The 19,348-nt window shown below is 37.1% G+C and overlaps 1 protein-coding gene across 9 annotated transcripts in view; it reads right to left on the reverse strand.

The window, feature by feature from the left end:
• Nucleotides 1-19,348, reverse strand: part of MYCBP2 (MYC binding protein 2) — a 224,296-nt gene that overhangs the window by 84,316 nt on the left and 120,632 nt on the right. For all 9 annotated transcript variants that reach the window (XM_055121420.1, XM_055121438.1, XM_055121447.1 and 6 more), the window contains 7 exons: nucleotides 14,988-15,106; nucleotides 14,374-14,461; nucleotides 11,558-11,607; nucleotides 9,393-9,565; nucleotides 7,610-7,754; nucleotides 3,915-4,130; nucleotides 1,722-1,777 (listed from right to left, as the gene is read on the reverse strand). In XM_055121420.1, the coding sequence (XP_054977395.1) occupies nucleotides 1,722-1,777; nucleotides 3,915-4,130; nucleotides 7,610-7,754; nucleotides 9,393-9,565; nucleotides 11,558-11,607; nucleotides 14,374-14,461; nucleotides 14,988-15,106 (847 nt within the window). The remainder of the gene's footprint in view (nucleotides 1-1,721; nucleotides 1,778-3,914; nucleotides 4,131-7,609; nucleotides 7,755-9,392; nucleotides 9,566-11,557; nucleotides 11,608-14,373; nucleotides 14,462-14,987; nucleotides 15,107-19,348) is intronic.

Raw genomic sequence — 19,348 nt, forward strand, 5'->3', positions numbered from 1 at the left:
TTAAACACTCCTTTTGAAATTATAAGCTCTAAAGTATTTTCACAGTTCTTTGATTCATATGAAACTCATTTTAAAAACACTCTACGTTTCATCATGTCCAGTTCTGACAATTTAACTATGCCATTGCTCCCAACACTTCATTGAGATTTTTTTGTGTCAAACTTAAATACCATACCTCAAATTCTATGGTCAGTTCCTTGTCAGCAATCTCTTAGCAAGCAATTGAAAGCTTGGCAACTTCTACTTTCTTGTTTTGTGTTTTTGTTTTTGTTTTTGGGTCACACTCGGCGATGCACAGGGGTTACTCCTGGCTCTTCACTCAGGAATTACCCCTGGCGGTGCTCAGGGGACCATATGGGATGCTGGGATTAGAACCCGGGTCGGCCGCGTGCAAGGCAAACGCCCTACCCACTGTGCTATGGCTCCAGCCCCGCAACTTCTACTTTCTTAAAATACCTTCTTTATTTCTTCAATAATATTACTATTTTCTTCCCCTACCTTACTAGCCACTCTTTTTTTTTTTGTAAAAGTATCCTAAAGCTTGTATCAGTGTCTTCGCTAGCGTAAGTACATAATATTTATTAATATAAATACATTTAGACAGGCCCTATTTTAATTAGGTTTAAAATATTCAAAGCATATGAGCACCTATTTATTGACAAATGACCGGCATGTTCTTATTTAACATTATATAAACTTACACTGTTCATAATCTATGAAAATCCTAACTTCTATTACAGTCACAATTTGGAGCTAAAAATAAGCTAAAGGTAAGAGCTACCTGCTTATTCCCAAACCAAGATACATTCTCAAAACTTGGTTATTTTGAGAGCTTTCTACATGGTGGATGAAAAGTACTCGCATACATGTAAGAATAAAATTAACTTGATGATATTAAGTGAATTACATGACATGTGATACAATAAAACACAGATGTGATAATGCTTTTTCAGATTTACTCTGGAATGGTTTCTGAATATTATTGGATGCCATATCTCTAAGGCACAAACTATATAATCATATTTTTCAAGTATCTATTTCATTTCATTATTTTTATTTATCTTTTGTTTGGGGCCCACAACCAGTGGTGCTCAGCACTTATTCCTGATGGAACTCAGGAGACCATACGGGTACCAGTGTTGACCCTGGGTCAACAAGGCAAGAACGCAGCACGCTGTACTATCTCTCCAGCCTCTAAAGCATCTATTTTAAAAAGCACTTCTAATGGGCAAATACAATGTAGACTGAAAAATCTGCTTAAATCTGCAGTGAAAGAATTAATCTAGGGTTAAAAAGTTAAGACCTCACAATTGAAAATGCAAACATAGCACACAGTGAAACCTCTTTGTAAGTCATTAGGTGAAAGAAAAAGAAAAACCTGGAAAAAGACTCAGTCCCTCCAAAAGTAGGGAAAAAATTATACAACACCAAGAAGGCCAATTTATATATAGTTTATATCTATTTATTCTTTCTTTAATAGGTATTACATAACAGTGTAATAGTTGACTATAAACATATTCTATTATCAAATTTACAAATCACAAAATTTGTGGCAACTCTCTAAAAAATTTTAAATATCACAAAATTTGGGGCAACTCTGTAAAAAATTTTAAATGTCCCAAAATATTTACCTATGAAAGAATCAAGCTGGAATAAAGAATGATTTTATTTACAAGTAATAAGAAGACATTCCTGCCATATGCCAAGAAAATGATCCTCACCTCTTAGGAGTTGGTGATGCAAAACGTAGTTCTTCAAAGGAGTAATTTTCATAAACCTTTGGAAAAAAAAACATGTAGTATCACCAAGCCGTTAGGAACATTTTTATTTTTCCATTAGAAACATTTTTAATGAAATTATAAAACATTCGATAATGTTGTTCGACAACTGATTATCTATACAGGAAACAAAAAAAGCCCCCCCAAAATCCTCAACTGCCTACATCAATTAGCAAATGATTACAAAATAAAAATTCTAAATGTTATAAACCCAAATGTAACAAATGAAATATCAAGATATTCTGTACCAAGGAAACAAAAGATTTGAATATATTAAAATTTCTGTCAAACAGATACTATAAAGAAATGAATGGGGCCAGACTAGACGTGGAAGGTAGGGTGCTTGCCTTGCACTTGTCTGACGCAAGTTTGATCCCTTGCATTCTTGAGGTTCAACTGTTATCACTTTGGCTTAGTATATTCAGCTTCTTTTCAGGTATACTTACATGGTTATTTCAGAAATACCTAAATGGTATTTAGATGTTAACTGAATCTACCATCTTTCTTAACCAAAACCTGCCTCTCCCCCAATGTGACTCCTCAAGTTCAAAATGTGAACTTTATCTTTTATTTTCTTTTTCATTAGCCCATTCCATTTGGTCAACACTAATCTACTGATCATAAATATCTTTTGAATTGATTCTGATCAACACGTTACTGGTTCAAAGGAATAGCACATCTCACAAGGTTAAGTGTGTATCTCCTAAAGAGACTTAAACTAAAACATCTGCCCAATTACAGTAGTTCCAGTATGATCTAGTAAAACATAAATCTATGCATATGATTTCTCTTAGCCTTCTACGATTCACCACTGTTCTAATGACAAAATTCTAACTACTGCTGAAAATAAGGGCCCTTTTGCTAATTTAGACTAACAATGTTTCTAAAGATAATTAAAATGCAGGTCTTAAAAATTTGTGTAAAAAATATGATGTATAGAGGGGCTGAGAAAATAGCCCAAAATTCTGGAGCATATGCTTTACATGAGGGAGTTTTGAGTTCAATTCTTGGTATTAGATGATGTCCACTCAAACATCATACTCAGAGAATTCCCTGAGCACCTGAAAATGAATATATATACATATATAGTATAAAATTATACAATTATATATATTATACTGAATATATAAAAACCCAAAGAAATGAATCTGACATCTGATAGAATTTCTATGTTGAAGAATGTCTATTTAAGTTCTGAAACCAGACGCTAAGTCCTAGGAGTAATGGTACACTGAAGATAGGCCAGTACTTTGGCAGAAGATAAATCCAATTCTCAGACAACCAAATCTGTTCTTATTTGGATTAACATGGATCTGCAATTGAGGGCTGGAGATAGGAGAGGAGGTTAAGGTGTTTGCCATGCATGAAGTCCACTTGGTTTGATTCCCAGTGCTACATGTGGTTCCCTGTACACTATCCAAGATCATTCCTGAGCATGAAGCCAGTAACAGTCTGAGTCCTATGGGGTACACCGTGCTCCACCCCTGCCCCATCTTTAAAATTGCTAATCCTCTCCAGACATCTGAGTTCAAAACAAAGAGATTTCTACTTAGATGAAAATAACATCCTGAAAAAACAAAACAAAACAAAACTTCCAGCTCTACAATTTATCAATAGCTCTCATTAATAGCTATTGATCAAATACATTTTTTTTTTTCTTTTTGGGTAACATCCGGAGATGCACAGGGGTTTCTCTTGGCTCTGCAACTCAGGAATTACTCCTGGCGGTGTTCGGGGGACCATATGGGATGCTGGGAATCGAACCCAGGTTGGCTGCATGCAAGGCAAACACGCTACCGGCTGTGCTATCACTCCAGCCCCTCAAGTACTTTTCTTAAATTTACTAGTCTTAAAACATATGTCTCTTGTCTTTTTTCTACTTTTAATATGAGTGAGAAAAAATATTCCAGTGACACTATGTTTCTTCAGTGTGTGGACCAAAAAATGTACTAAGTTGATAAAATATTCTACTAAAAGTAATACCAAAATAAAAGCTATTTTGGGAGCAAAAAGAATTTTTGTTTAAGCAACTCTAGGCTTCAAACAAATTTGTGTTCAAATCTGAATGGCTGAAGTGTTTGCTAAAGGGCTAACGGTAATCATAAAAAGAACTTTCCCCAAGTGCATATAAGTCACCTTCATCATCGTTATAGCGATGTATCGAGCTTCCTTCACTATCATGGGCTCATAGGAAACATCCAGCTTGGGTGATGCCAGCCCGCCAAAAGTCATGTCAGTGTTAGAAGATGCGGTGGTCACTGTAGAACTCCCAGGGATCCTCTGGCTTCTCTTCACTTGCTCCTGCTGCAGAGACGTTTTCTTCTGGGACACAGGAACAGCTTTGACTTCCACCTAACAAAGATATAGGCAACGGCAACATATCAGAAGAAGCAATTCACAGTTCCCATCTCACTAACTGTATAAATTCTGTTATTCCATTGGCTATCTTGGACAGTCCATTCAAAGACTTAATTAGCAGAACCAGAATGAACTCACAAGGATTCCATGATATACATATTGAACACAGAAGGAAAGAGAAGACTTGTTTTTGTTTTAAATGATCTAATGTCAAAACAAAGTAGTAATAAACACAATCATTAATAAAGCTCACAAAAGGACAACAGAAATAATCTGTTGAATATCTGTAGGAAGTAACATTAGGGTGTAAGGTAATTCAATCATAAATACTTTTCCACTTATTTTAAATCTCCCACATATTTTAAGGCACTACTAATCTCAATCTTAGCCATTGTTTACTTGCAGAGGTTTTGTACTGTTAGCATGAGACTACAGCATGAATAAATGAAGTATCAAAAATATGTTGCTGTCTCTAAATACTATATTTAGAAGTTTCATATATCTAATTCCAATTAATGATAAATCCTACATGATTTTGAACATTTGATATGGGTCTGAGTAAGAGGTCTGGAGCAAAGATAAAGGAGAAGCAAAATACTAAGGAGGAAAATTAAGATGTAAAGGTACTGTAGTTAAAAGAATGAGAGAAAAAGAAAAAATAAAGCATAAAAGTATGATGCTGACAGTAACATAAAAACCAGTATCTTCTTTTAAAAAAGGAGGAAGATACAACAAAAAGATGCAAAGCAGATAAGAAAATGTCAATTAAAGAAACATAAATGCAACAATCTGAACAATATGAACGTTAAAATGAGATTAACTATTATGCTAACATGAAAATGGTTACCACAGTGTAGTCACACAGACTTATTCTGTGGGATTTAATGACTTCATTACATACATTCAAACGAAAAGGTCACCAGTGAGTACACATACCCTTGAAATATTGACTGAGGCTGGGGAAAATTAATACATAAAGTCTGTTCTTATGTAGTTATTTTGAAACACTGTATCACTAATAGGATTACGATTTTCTCTTTTCAAATTTGTTTTCCTTATTTTTGTGATTTCAGTTTGTGGCTCTTTTTGCATCTCAGAGAGTAATTTATAAACATATGGACATGATTTCCTTTAAAAAAGTAAAACTGGGCCTTTCCGCTGCTGCTGCTGCACAAGCACAATCCTGGAGGCCAACTGAACTACTTTGGACATGAGCAGCTCCCAGAAATGCCTCCAGACTGTGAACTGAGCCACTGCCCCATGTAGCACCAGCAGGGAAGGGTTTCTCTCTCCAGGCTTTTCCATCTTATGAGCACCACAAAAGGGAAGTAAAAGCTTGCAGTGATGCAATTTCTGGCAGAATTTTCCCTAGACTCTATACAGAAATCCAAAACCGCGTGGCTGTGATATTAAGACCTAATATCTCTTAATTGTCAACAATGTGAAATGGTTTCTTTTTAGCAGGTCTGACTTTGGGGGGAAACTCCAAACAATAATAGTGAGTTTTTTGTTGAAATATTGAAGGTAATCAAAGTAGCAGCCATGTCTCTAGACTGTGAACTAAGCCATAGCCCTATGCCGGCCAAGGACGGGGAATATCCTTCTTTCTCGTTTTTCTTTTCCATTGTTGGGTGGCATGGCGTCAGCCATATTATGAGGACTATTAAGGAGGCACGAACTTGGTGGCACGTGAAGGAGAAAAAAAAAAGAGTTATGTACTTGGAACAGCGAGACCGCATATCTCTTCATTCTCAGCAATGGAAAACTATTTATCAAATGCTTCCTTGGCAATAGGGCTCTCTTTTTTGGGGGGAAACTCCAATAACAATAGTGAGTTTTGTGTTGAAATATGGAATGTAATCAAGGTAAAGAGAAAATGAAGTGAAATTTATCAGCTACACAGGCGGGGGTGGGGGGAAGGGAGGTGGGAGGTATACTGGGGTTTTTGGTGGTGAAATATGGGCACTGATGAAGGGAAGGGTGTTTGAGTATTGTATAACTGAGACATAAACCTGAGAACTTTGTAACTTTCCACATGGTGATCCAATAAAATAAATTAAAAACAAAAGTAAAACCAAGTAGAATTTAAAACTTTATGTAAGTACAACATATGTATAAATATGTATTATACATCATATCTAATTAAGAATACATAATATTCATCTTATACACCTATATTTGAGTCATGTCCAAAATTTTCAAAGCCACTAATAAAGGCTAATTTCTGTTTTGTATTGGGATCAAATACTTTTCTTAAATTTACTGGTCTTAAATTAATTTAAGACATATGTCTTTATTTTTAATATAAATCAGGACAAAGATTCCACTGACACTACATTTCTTCAGAATGTGGACCAAAAAATGTACTAACTTGCTGAAATAGTCTACTAAAAGTAATTCTAAAGTAAAAGCTATTCTGGAAAAAAAAAAAGAATTTTTTAGTTTAATCAACTCTAAGCTTCAAACAGCCACATCATAATTGGGGGTGGTGGTGAGGGGCAGAGTTGAGACTGCTTATACTAATTTTCATTTAATACAGCTCTTTCTTGACTTATGCTGCGGTTATGCCATTTGTCTTATCAGCGCATCCTACGGAGAAAATGCTGCAGGTCAAAGATGCTGGGCTCAATGCTGCTGTGAGAATCATGAGAAAATTTTGTACTACAACTTCTATTAAACGAACATGACCTTCACACATCACTGTAAACTCAAAAAGTCATTAAGAGGAATAATGGGAAATTAAAGGTCATCTGTATTATTCTTTAAAACATCAAGTAATAAATATGAATGTACATTTAAAACACCATCCCAAAGAACCTAATTGTATGCACTGTCATAAATTCCAATATGTTATTGTTTGGGTGGCTTGGGGGCGAGGGATTGAATTAGGGTTGACCACCTGCAAAGTAAGTGCTTTAGCCCAACAGTAGCTCTCTGGCCCCTGAAATGTTATTAATCAATGTCTCAGGAATAAGGTATTCAAGAACTGCATATTCATTATATGACCATTACCATTCTTATACAGTTAGATTCACATATTTCTAACTTATTTAATAAGTACCAATATTGCATTTAAAATTTAATCTGCACGACACTAAATACCTATGTGAAACTTTAAAAAATGTACACATTATATATAAAATTTTAAAATGGACAATTTCATTAATTCAATAGCTATTTACTGAAGGTCTTCTCTCTTTGTGCTCAATCCCCTATATTGACATTTTCTTAGTCTTCCTTTGAATAACCACAGCCCTAGAGAAGAAAATAACCATGTAACCTGGACAAATAAGGATTAACACAAATTAACAAAAATAAGCCATTTAAATATACTTTGGCTTTCTCTATTACCTATATATATGTAAAACCGGTTTTATATCTGCGAATGAACTCTAGCACAGGCCATTTCTAAAACTATGCAAGTTACAAAAGTCACTATGTAGATATCGACTAATTAAACTCCATACAATTACCTTCATATTGGGAACATGTACCACATCTCCATACTGATCTTTTGTTTGAACAGTTATGGTAGTAGGCCAGCCACAACGGATATCATCCTTGTTCAGGATCAAAGATGTTTTCTGAGGATCAGCATAGGAATCTGGCTGAAGCCACCTAACAGGAAGCAAACATAGCAACCAAAGGACTTAACAGTTAGTCAATGTATTCAGTGTTTAACATGAAATCGAATGAAGTAAATAAAACTTGTAGCACACAAAATGCTGAAATGATATCTTTACAACAATCACAGTCTCACTTGCAAACTATTAATGACAATTCATTAAAAAATACTCCAAAACTCTTAAGATTTGTTTCTTGTTTCTTTTTCTTTTTTTGGGGGGGTGGGGGAGTTAGCCCATCCCAAATGGTGCTTAGGAGGTCTGGGGTTACCACTGTCCATTCTCAGCCAACTTGGTGGGGGATTCAATGCAAGGGCCTAAGGGTGCAATGCTGTAAGGGCCCAGAAGTGCTGGGCATACCGAGACCAACTGGTGCGGGGGGGCCCCAGCACTTCACTGACAATGTGTGAAAGGTCATGTGATGCCAGGAATAAAGCACTGTCAGGTGCATGTCTAGCTACCATGTTTCTTCCCAGCCCTCGGAGATTTCTGGTGATTTACAAAAAAAAACATAGAAATAATTTTGAATTCAGAAGATTTGCATTCAATTAAACCAGATGAAAAAAATAAAACAGAAATAAGCAATAAAGTTATGTATACTATGAAGCCTTACTGAGTTCTACTCACTCTTACTGAGGATTTGCCAGTTTGAATAACTGGAAAAGAGGTTTTACAGCCCCTCTGAAGAGCAGAGACAGAAACACTATTGTCAAGAGCAGCTAGGTCCAAGGGTGTATTGTTTTTCTTCTCCTTACAGTCTCCCAGCCATCCTGATGATTACTTTACCTTCCAAAAATAAATCTGCCAATTTTCTGAACTTAGTGGAATTCATTCTCCAATTTATCTCAAGATGCACATTTAAATTGTCCCATGAGATGAGCCCTTATTAACTGGATAAGGAACTAACATATATCAGTGGTCTTCAATCTCCAGTGCACAGCCTGGCACCAGTCCGCAAACACAGCAGGCTGAAAACTACTGGTCTACCACCTTGGTCTAAACTGCTAACCCACTGATGAATATGAAGGATTGGTGCCAGGGCATAGGTGCAAATCAGCCGAAGAAAACTGTTAGACATATATCCACAAAGACAGCAGTGAGGCTGACTTAAGTATTCTTTTCCAAATACCACTCTGGTTTTTAAAAACCAAAGAGCAATCTTTGCGTTTTAAAAATTAGAACCAGAAAGAAGTCAAATTTCTAATTTTACAAGTAAAACCACACAAACTAGCATATTTTTCTTTTGATCTTAAGACCAGCACAACAGAACAAAAATTGGGAACTCACTATTCTCAAATCATTTAAATTCTAAATTCAGATTTGGAAAAAGATACTTCAAAAACTAAAAAGGCAGTAAATTTAGGGATGTAGTCTAGGTATTAAATTATACCATGTGCTCATATATTTTAAAAAGTATAAGTATACCTAAAAAAATTAAAAATAACATCAGACATTTGAAAATACATTGAACACTACTAGTTACCAGTTTATACTCCAGCAAGTTCAAACACATATATAAGGTTATTTTAGGCAGCATTTTAGCATTCTCAAAATGACTCTTTAATTTCTCTTCAGAAATGGTGGCTAAGCAAGCCCTGAAAAAATGGTGACAGTAGTATTTAAAGTATATTACCTTGCAAGTCTTCCACCACTTGATCCTGGAACACACGCAATAAAATCATCCAGAAAAGACTGTTCATTGCTTTGGATTTGAAGTGGTAAATTTCCTTCAAGGGCCTCTAAGATAGTTGGTGAATGAGAGAGAGCCAAGCCCTTTCCCAGAATACCAGAGTGGGTTTTGCACACCTATTGGATAAAAGCAAATACTTATATATTTTTTAATAAAAAGCTATACTTACATTTTTATTTTCTTGAACAGTTACATAATAAAGATCTCATTACATCTTGCTTAAGTAATATTTTATAGGAAAAAAAACAGGTATAATGATACCTTAATGATAATAATAGGTCATCTCGTTGAAGGGTCTCCTTAACTAGAATCATGCCTGACACACAACAGCCACGGTTTACTTTTTTATATCTGTCTTATGATACAACAGTTTCACTTTTTGTTGTTTAACAAGGCAAAATTTGTTGAGGCAAAATTTTAAAAGAAATCCCAGAAAAGTCTGAACATTCCTGAGAATATCATGACTCCCCAAAACGAGTAAAAGCATAGCCCTCAGGGGCAGGGACTCCATCACTGTACTTCTAACACAGCTGCTGCCAGTGAGTCTGGTAGGTTACCTGAAACAGAGCTTCTTAATTTTTCCATCCATGATCCCTTTCCACCCAAGAAATGTTTACACAGCACCGTTATATAAAATGGTTATGCTCTGTGTATAAAAAATCATTTACTGATAATAAATCATAATTTTTTAAAAAAAAAAAACATTTTCCTTGACCCCACATTCAGTTTAATAAATTCCATCGTTTAAAAAGCGAAAGGACCTAAACTCCTTACTAATTAATGGAAATGAGCGTCCTAAATTCACTGAGTTTTGTGAGCTTAGTGGAATGAAAAATATGTAACATGATTAGTACAGTGCTTGATAAAGGTTAAGACAGCAGAGGTTTGGTTTTTAAATTTCTGCTGGCATCAACTCATCTTGGAGAAATTAATAAAATGTAACCAACATTCAGCAATGAAGGATTTGAATACTATCCTCCATCTTCTAATTAGCTGAATCCTTATTCAATCACATTACTTCTTTATAATACAGTAACTGTAATTGTAAGACACTGACATCACTTGCAATGGTACAACAGCAAAAACAGTTAATATTATAGATACTGAAAATATCATATACTTTATAGAGAGAAGTTACTAGTAACTACAAATGCCTAGCAGAGTATGCTAAAAATGCTCTAAATCAGTATTTACCAAATGTGGACTGATTTACATTAGTGAAAATTAAGAGAAAATATGGACATAACTTAGTGAGTCCTTCTTTCAAAGAATATACCTTTTTTTACAATGGATTATTATAACAGTCAAGATAAAATGTTGGTAATAAATGAGGCTGTTTTGGGGCCAGACCTGGCAAAGCTCGTGGGCTACTCCTTGCTCTGTACTAAGATATCACTCCTGGAGGTGCTCAGGGGACCAAATGGGACACTAGGGTTCAAACCCGGATGGGCGGCATGCAAAGCAAATGCCTTACCTGCTGTACTATCACTCGGGGCCCATAAGTGAGGCATTTTTAAAAATAGGGAACACCTTCAGTGGCATGGTAGGGGCAGGTCTAATGTCCTTTATGATTAACCCAGAGTTAGGGCTTGAAGAGTCATATCTAAATAGACAAATACAATCTAACCTTAAAACAGTAATAAGCTGATGGCACTGAACCACCAGTTCTAACAATTTTTTTTATGACAGGTCTAACTATCACAATACTAAATATATATTATGCCTCTTCATCTGTTGCCATTTCATATTAAAATTTGTATTACCATACATCTACAATTTCCTTTTAGAAATGTTTCCTCTTCCACATGTGATAAAATTTCTTTCACAACTGAATTTAAGCATCCACAACTCTACAGTCTTCCTATACCTTTGGCAGTTGGTGGCTCTGTTCTGTAAGATTTATGTCTCAGAGTTAGCATCTACTACATAATACAAAGCAGGGCTCACACGGGTTTCTCCCATCCAAGAGGGCAATAGCTTTAAAACTAACAGTGAAGATGAAGAACTAATGAGCTCTATGTTCAAGAAAAATAAGGTTGACTGTTGTGAAAAAATACTAATTTTAAGCCAACATACAAAGTTTATTCTTACAATGTTTGGGACAATACCTGTAGTGCGGCCTCTTCAAGAATTTCAAGATCTTCCTCTAATTCATTACCTATTGTACAAATAAAAAAAAATATTAAAATAAGCCAATGTTGGTTTGACTTTCTAGTCTTTTGATTCATTAAATCATTTTTATAAGTCTGATATTCCAGACTGAAAAGAACTATTATTATCTTGGCTAAAGCTCACTGGTTGATATTTTAAAATATGAGTTTAAATTTATAAAAGTTGTTGAAAACTGAAAACAAGTTATAATTTTAAAGATATAACTGAAAAAATTCATTTGGAAAGAGATACTTATACATTTGAATATACACTACTGAATTTACGATATTAAATTTTTTATGCCCCAAAGGGGAGGAAACTGATTATCCAGAATGTGAGGTCTCAGCTCTATATTTTATCTTACATTATAATTTTTAATATGCAACAGTACTTACAGACAATAAAGGATAGTAATTATATTCACTAGACATTTTATATTTCAGTTTGATATAAACTATTTTAAACTGAATTCTGATTGTTATTTTTTTCAATATTTTAAGTGAATTTTATTTGATGGTTTTAAGTTATATAAAATATTACTACATATTTCAGAGAAACATTCAAGTTATATAATAATATAGAATGAAAAATTCTGCCCCTTTGAATAGTGCCATCATCCTTTTACCAAAACAGAGCTAACAGTTCCTTATGCACTCCTCTATAAATCTTGTGTGCAGATATATGTTTATACAGTTCAGCATACATGTTGATATGAGAAAATACATGCAAAACCTGGACCATCTTCTTCCAATTTGCTGATTCAGTATAATTTGTATAGCTTTCAGGGTTAAGTCATAGGTATATAGTTTACTTATTTTACTTTTTTGGGTTTGGGGTCATACCCAGGGGAGCTCAGGGCCTACTCCTGGCTCTGTACTCAGGAATCACTCTTGGCCATACTTGGCAGACCGTATGTTTGATGCTGGGAACTGAACATGTTCAGCCATGTGCAAGGTGGGAAACTCAACCCCCTTGTACTATCTCTCCAGTCTCCCATTTACAATTTTTTAACAACTATGTACATTATCAGTGTATGACCATGCCATTACAATCAGTTCTCAACTAGTAAGACAGTTCTGTTACTCCTAGATTCAATAAACAAAGTATTGCTTTATTAATTTATCTTTGAACATATATTTTTAGCACTTGAGCAAATATATATGCATATGAATACATACATAATATTTCTGAAAGAAATAAAATTCATATTACAAGTGATAAATTTCTTCCAAAGAAGTTGGGCCTATTTTCCCTGTATGAATAGAATACAAGATAAACATTCTCATATTTATTCCAATATTAAGAGAAAGTGAGACTGAAAGGGGTTATGAAGAAAAAAGTGAGACATATATAAGATGAGACAAAGAGAAGCTACAAAGAAAAGGGAAAAATGGGAAATACAGACTGAGAAGAAAGAGTTAAAGATAGATATTTTTAATGGCAAGAATTAGAGAAATACAATAACCTTATTTCCAAATATTGTGAAATGTCAAATACGTAAGCATCAGAGAATTAGTAATTATTTTCATCTTAATGAGCTCGACTATAAGTCAACTTACATATCATACAAATTTGTACGATATAAAGAGGTGGTATGTAGTGACTATTCCTGTCACCGCCTCACCTCTCTGTTCTGCTTCACATGGAAGCGCTTCTGAAGAGGTATCTAGATTCAACCCGACTCCCCTTCATGATCTGATTCTCTACTACCACTCTGAAAGGTCTTTGATTTTTTTTCATTTTACAAATATATTTTCTAGAGTGCCTTTAACTATCAAGCTCTTCAACTCACAGATAGCCTTCTGTGGTGCAGGGGTGGGAGTGTGACTGGACCACACCTAGGGGTGCTCAGGGATCATTCACTCCTGGTGAGGCTTGCGGGACGGCAGTGTCCGAGATCAAACAAGAATAAGCCACATGCAAGGGAACTAGGGACACCCTAATTTCGACACACTCTTTCTCTGGCACTCAATGGTAGATTTTAATTTGTGTTTGCCACGGTATTAAATTAATCCCATAAATACTCACTTTGCTGGTTTTATTACTAATTCACTAGCTACTTCTTCCCAGCTTCCCTTGTGACCTCTTCTTCCTGTCATACTTGTCTTTGATATCTGGATAATACCAGTTTTGATGCTAGACACCCTTCCGTTTCTCACTGCAATCTCTTCCTGATTCAGCACTCATATCATTTAGCTTGTTTTTGTTTTTGATCCATACCTGGCACTGTTCAGGGGCTATTTCTGGCTCACAGCTAAGGGGTCACTCATGGTGGGACACAAGAAACCATACAGTGCCAGGTATGAAACTGGGGCTTCTCTATGCAAAGCATACGCTGACATACATTCCAGCTTTCTGAACTACTGCTCAAGGCCTCTGCTTATTTAAAGATCAGTTATGCTCAATTGACATTTCTACCATCTAACCCCTGTGCTCCAGGCAATAAATATCTGTATGTCCACTAAGAGACTGAAGAAATACCTTAAATACTGGTTGACTACTCTGTATCTAGAGCATGTCCTGGTGCTTTGGTACAGAGCAAGTACATGAATAAGAAGGTTGTTTATGTACATTTATGAATTAAAAATAACTGGAAGAAATTCATCCATCTCCAACAAGAAAAGCATCAGAATACGAGTTTATCAACAATTACTATTCCTATTGGATTCTTACTATGGAATTTATTTTGCAATTCTATCTTCAGAACATTCTATACTAAACATATTATTAAAATTAACGTTAAAAATAAAGACTAATACTTGATTAAGCTTACCAATAGGAAGTGCTAGATCTTTCTTCATCAGAGCTGCTGCACAAACACCACCAAGATTGGCCAATTCTTTTTCCAACTGAATTACTCCCTACAGAATTAATACAGAAAAACTGTATTAAAAATTGTGTGGAATGTAGAATTATCAACAAAACGTGACTTGCATTCAATCTTAACTCATAAGCTAATGGTTAAATTCAATATTGTTACAAGCCCATTCAAAGCTTAGTCATAGAGATTTACTGTCAAAGTAACTCTCAGTTCATTGCTTTGACAAGACACTAGTACTTCTCAAAGTTGATTTTGCATTACTGCATGATTAGGAAACTATAGGAGAAATGAGTTATTTTCGTTTTGAAATCAAGTTCTACCGTTTGCTCAGAAAGATAAGGTATAGCCATCTGAGAGGATTTTGAACTAGCACATCCATATTAAATTGTCACAAGATGAATCACATTGCACAGATTCAGACTGCTGTACAAACTACACATTTTGTACTGCAAGACCCTTACTTAAATTTCAGACTTTAATTATAGTCAGCAAACACAATATAAGTCAATAGCATCCCCAGGAAGAACAATCTTCCTTAAATGAATCAGAGGACAACTCATTCTTACCTCATCAGGACCAGGGCTAAACTCATATCCAATTGCAAAACACTTGAAACCATAGAAAGAAGCTTTGTCATCCTTTACATAATCAGATGCAGTCTCCAATGAAAAAAGAGCTTCATTTCCTAAGTGGGGGAGGGGAGAGAAACAAACCAGTATTGAATTCAAGATCAGAAACAACTTTATTAGAATTTCCCTACCTTATATCAGCAGGTAGGGCAGTGTTTGCCTTGCACACGGCCAACCCGGGTTCGACTCCTCCGTCCCTGTCGGAGACCCTGGCAAGCTACCAAGAGTATACCACCCACACGGCAGAGTGCACAGCAGAGCCTGGCAAGCTACCCATGGCATATTCAATATGCCAAAAACAGTAGCAATAAGTCTCACAATGGAGACGTTACTGGTGCCCGATTAAGCAAATTGATGAACGGGAAGAGAGTGCTACAGTGCTATATCCACCTCAAGTTCGGTCACTGTCACTGTCATCCCGTTGCTCATCGATTTGTTCGAGTGGGCACCAGTAACGTCTCTCATTGAGAGACTTATTATTACTGTTTTTGGCATATCCAATACGCACGGGTAGCTTGCCAGGCTCTGCCGCGCGGGCTCGATACTCTCCGTAGCTTGCCGGGCTCAAGTTCGGTAATCGTACAAATCTGATACCTAATAGATTTCTTCATTTCTTCTAAGTTCCTATATCTATTCAAAAATGTTCTTAAAAAAAAACAATCAAACATCAACCAGCCCCAGTCCCCACAAAATAATAATAAAAAAAAAAACCACCAAAAACCCACTAAGGGCAAGTGGCATCCCAAGTTAACTATTTTTCTTTCTGATGAAATTCTCTAAATACCCAACCTTTGAATAACATAAGCAATCATTTTTCAATGGTCTATCAGTTTTGAGGTTAACCTGTATTAGACATTTCTGTCTCTGAGAAGCAATTCTTTATCTTTGCAAATGGATTTCCCAGATCTCTTCACTAATGAGTTCACTTGTCACTTGTATCTGTTGTCATCCCATTGATCTTCGATTTGCTGGAGCGGGTACCAGTAACGTCTTCATTCGTCCCTGTCACGTGCTAGTTTAGCCCAATGGTATCAGCTCACTCCAGGTAACATGAAGAGCCTCAAACCATTTGTTCAGCGTTTTGATGAAGAAGTCTGACCATGTCATAAGTGGGTGGCCAGTTGGTCTTTTTTGACGTCCTGTGGAATCCAGTCAGTAACAGCTCTAGTCCAGTTGTTCTCTAAATCACATTACGTGTCCGGCCCATCTGATTTTTGACGCATTGGCAAATGAGACAGCTTCCCTGATTCTTGATGTCGACGGAGGTCGGAACTCCAGATTCCTTCTCTCACTTGAGTGAAACGTGATACTCCAAGCATAGCTCTTTTGATTCCTTTTTGGTATACCCGAATAGCACTGTCATCCTTTTTGCATAGGGCCAAGGTCTCTTGAGGCGTATGTTAGTGCAGGAAGAACAGTGGAGTCAAAAAGATGTGCCCAGAGCTAGAGGTTCTTCATCCTCTTAACCACTTCTTTGACACTCTTGAAGGCATTCCACGCTGCTCTCTTCCTCCTGCGCAGTTCTGGTGCCAAGTCGTTCCTCATGATGAGTTCTCGACCCAGGTACACATAGCTGCTGCATTTGAAGATGTTCGTTCCACTGAGAGCAAATGGAACGTCAGGGATGAGTTCGTTCTTCATGAACACTATCCTAGTGAGATTCAGCTGCAGTCCGACCTTTCCACACTCACAGTCGAAGTCAGCCAGCATCTGTGCAGCTTGGCTAATGTTTGCTGCTATGAGAACGATGTCATCAGCGAAGCGGAGGTGGTGTAGTTGCCAACTGTATCTTCACTCCCATTCCTTCCCATTCCAGTCGTCACATGACGTTCTCGAGGGTGGCACTGAAAAGTTTTGGTGAAATAGTATCATCCTGCCAAACCCCTCTTTACGTCAATGATCACTTCCTTGTAGAATGGTGAGATCCTGGTGGTGAATCCGTAATTTAGCTTGGGGAGGATCTTGACGTACTGAGTTGAATGCCCTGTTTGGTTAGTGCTTCAATGACCGCTTCAGTCTCAACAGAATCAAAGGCCTTCTTAGACAGAGTGGCATCTTGAACTCTTGCAAAATTTCCATGAGCTTGGTCATTGTGTGGATATGGTCCATTGTGCTGACCTTTTTGGAACCCAGCTTGCTCACATGGTTGTCCTTCGTCTAGTGTTCTGCCTATGTTATTCAGGATGACTTGAGTGAACAACTTGTAGACAACGGACAACAGGCAGATTGGGCGATAGCTGCAAATGTCGTGGATGTCTCCCTTCTTGTATAACAGGACGGTCCTGCTGGTTTTCCACTGGGACAGAACCTTGTATACGGGCAGGTAGTGTGTGAAGAGCTGAGCCAGTGTATTGACTAGTACCGGCGGCAGATTCTTCAGATGTTCGGGTCTGACTTTGTCTGGACTGGGTGCTGTACGAGTCTTTACTGATGAAATTGCGTGTCGGATTTCAGAAGGGAGGATTGTTGGGAAAAACATATCCATCCTGCAGAATTTGGTATGTGGACAGGTGGACGTGGCTGTTGAAGAGATCCAAGTAGAAGTCGTGAATAAAACTCTCCATCCCCCTTCTGGAAGAGGTGATAGATCGATCAGGACATTATGGCAGTCATCTTGGTCTTATAGTTGGCAAAAAACAGGCAAGCGTTGCGAATACTTTTCCCGGCTTCTGCCAAATCAGCCAACACTGCTGCTCTTCCTTTATAGCTTCTCTGCACAGCTTTGCGAGCTCAGACATTACCTTGTGATTGCCTGAGGCTTGTGCCAAACCACGTTGGCAAATGAGCTCAAGAGTTTCCAAAGGGGCTGGAGCAATAGCACAGCAGGTAGGGCATTTGCCTTGCACGCGGCCGACCTGGGTTCGATTCCCAGCATCCCATATGGTCCCCTGAGCACCACCAGGAGTAATTCCTGAGTGCAGAACCAGGAGTAACTCCTGTGCATTGCTGAGTGTGACCAAACAAGCAAAAAAAAAAAAAAAAAAGTTTCTGAAAACAGGCTTCTGTTTGTGGCTTTCCCACTCACAGCATTCTTTGCACAGTCATGGAGGTGCAGAACCAGCAGATCGTATTCCTCGTCGATGTTGTCAACGACAGCATCCTCCCATATTGCCGAAATAGTGCTAAAGAGCTCCCAGTTGGTGGTCATTCTAGGAGTTCTCTTAAACTTTGCAGACGTTTCCCTCCACTCTGTGAGGTAGAATTCTGCACAAAGGAGACGGTGGTCTGATCCCGTTTGGAATTTTGGGACAATAGCAACATTGGTTGGCGAAACATTTGATTGAATACAATGTGGTCAATTTCATTGTGGAACTGTCCACCAGGAGACTCCCATGTCCAGCGTTTAGATTTGGCCTTCTGGAACTGTGAGTTACCCTTCTGTGAGTTACCCTTCAGGTCTTGGTTGACACGCACACTAATGAGTTCAGTCAGACTAAAAGCAAAGTCTGAATTAAAATTAACTAATTTGAAAGACTACAAATTCATGTAGTTTTAAGAACTTGCCTACAGGGTTCAGGCAGCATACAATAGATAGGGCACTTGTCTTGCATCTGGAATCTGGCTGACCCAGATTCCAACTCCTGCACTATATGTTGGTACCTGGAGCCCTAAGAGGGCTTTAAGCCCTAAAAGCGATCCCTGAGAACAGAGCCAGGAGTTAAGCCCTGAGCACAGCTGGGTGCAGACCAAAACAAACAACAACAAAAAGAAATTGACTACAATTGAATAAGCATTAAGAACACTGGAAAAAGAAAAGTATTAGATTTATAAATATTCAAAAATTAAAGACAAAAAGAACTTATCTATCAAATTTCTTATTTCACTATTCTCTCTCTCATTCTCTCTCTCTCTCTCTCTCTCTCTCTCTCTCTCTCTCTCTCTCTCTCTCTCTCTCCCCTTTCCCAGAGAGATACAGCCCCCTCTGCCCCAGAAATTTTTAATAGAACTCAGAACTCAGCAGGTGGTTCTCCAAGTCTCTCCAAAGAAAGGAATTTTTAGAAAATTCTTTACATTTACCCCCCTGGTGGGAAACATAGAAGACATAAACTACTTTTTCTATGCTTTGGTCCTAAAATATAGACACAATCATTCCTCAATAGTAACTCTGTACTTGGGTCAAGCCAAGCTCTGTTCACATCAACCTCAAAATGTTCTGTCCTCTAAAACTCTACATCTCTACCCAGAGTATCAATAGGTCTTAAATAAATTCTCCTAAAAACTAGATATACATTTTCAACAAAGCACTATTACTAAACATATATTACCATAAACGTATATATTTCAACATACAATGGAAG

The sequence above is a fragment of the Sorex araneus genome, chromosome 1, assembly GCF_027595985.1.
Source record: "Sorex araneus isolate mSorAra2 chromosome 1, mSorAra2.pri, whole genome shotgun sequence".
NCBI lineage: Eukaryota > Metazoa > Chordata > Mammalia > Eulipotyphla > Soricidae > Sorex > Sorex araneus.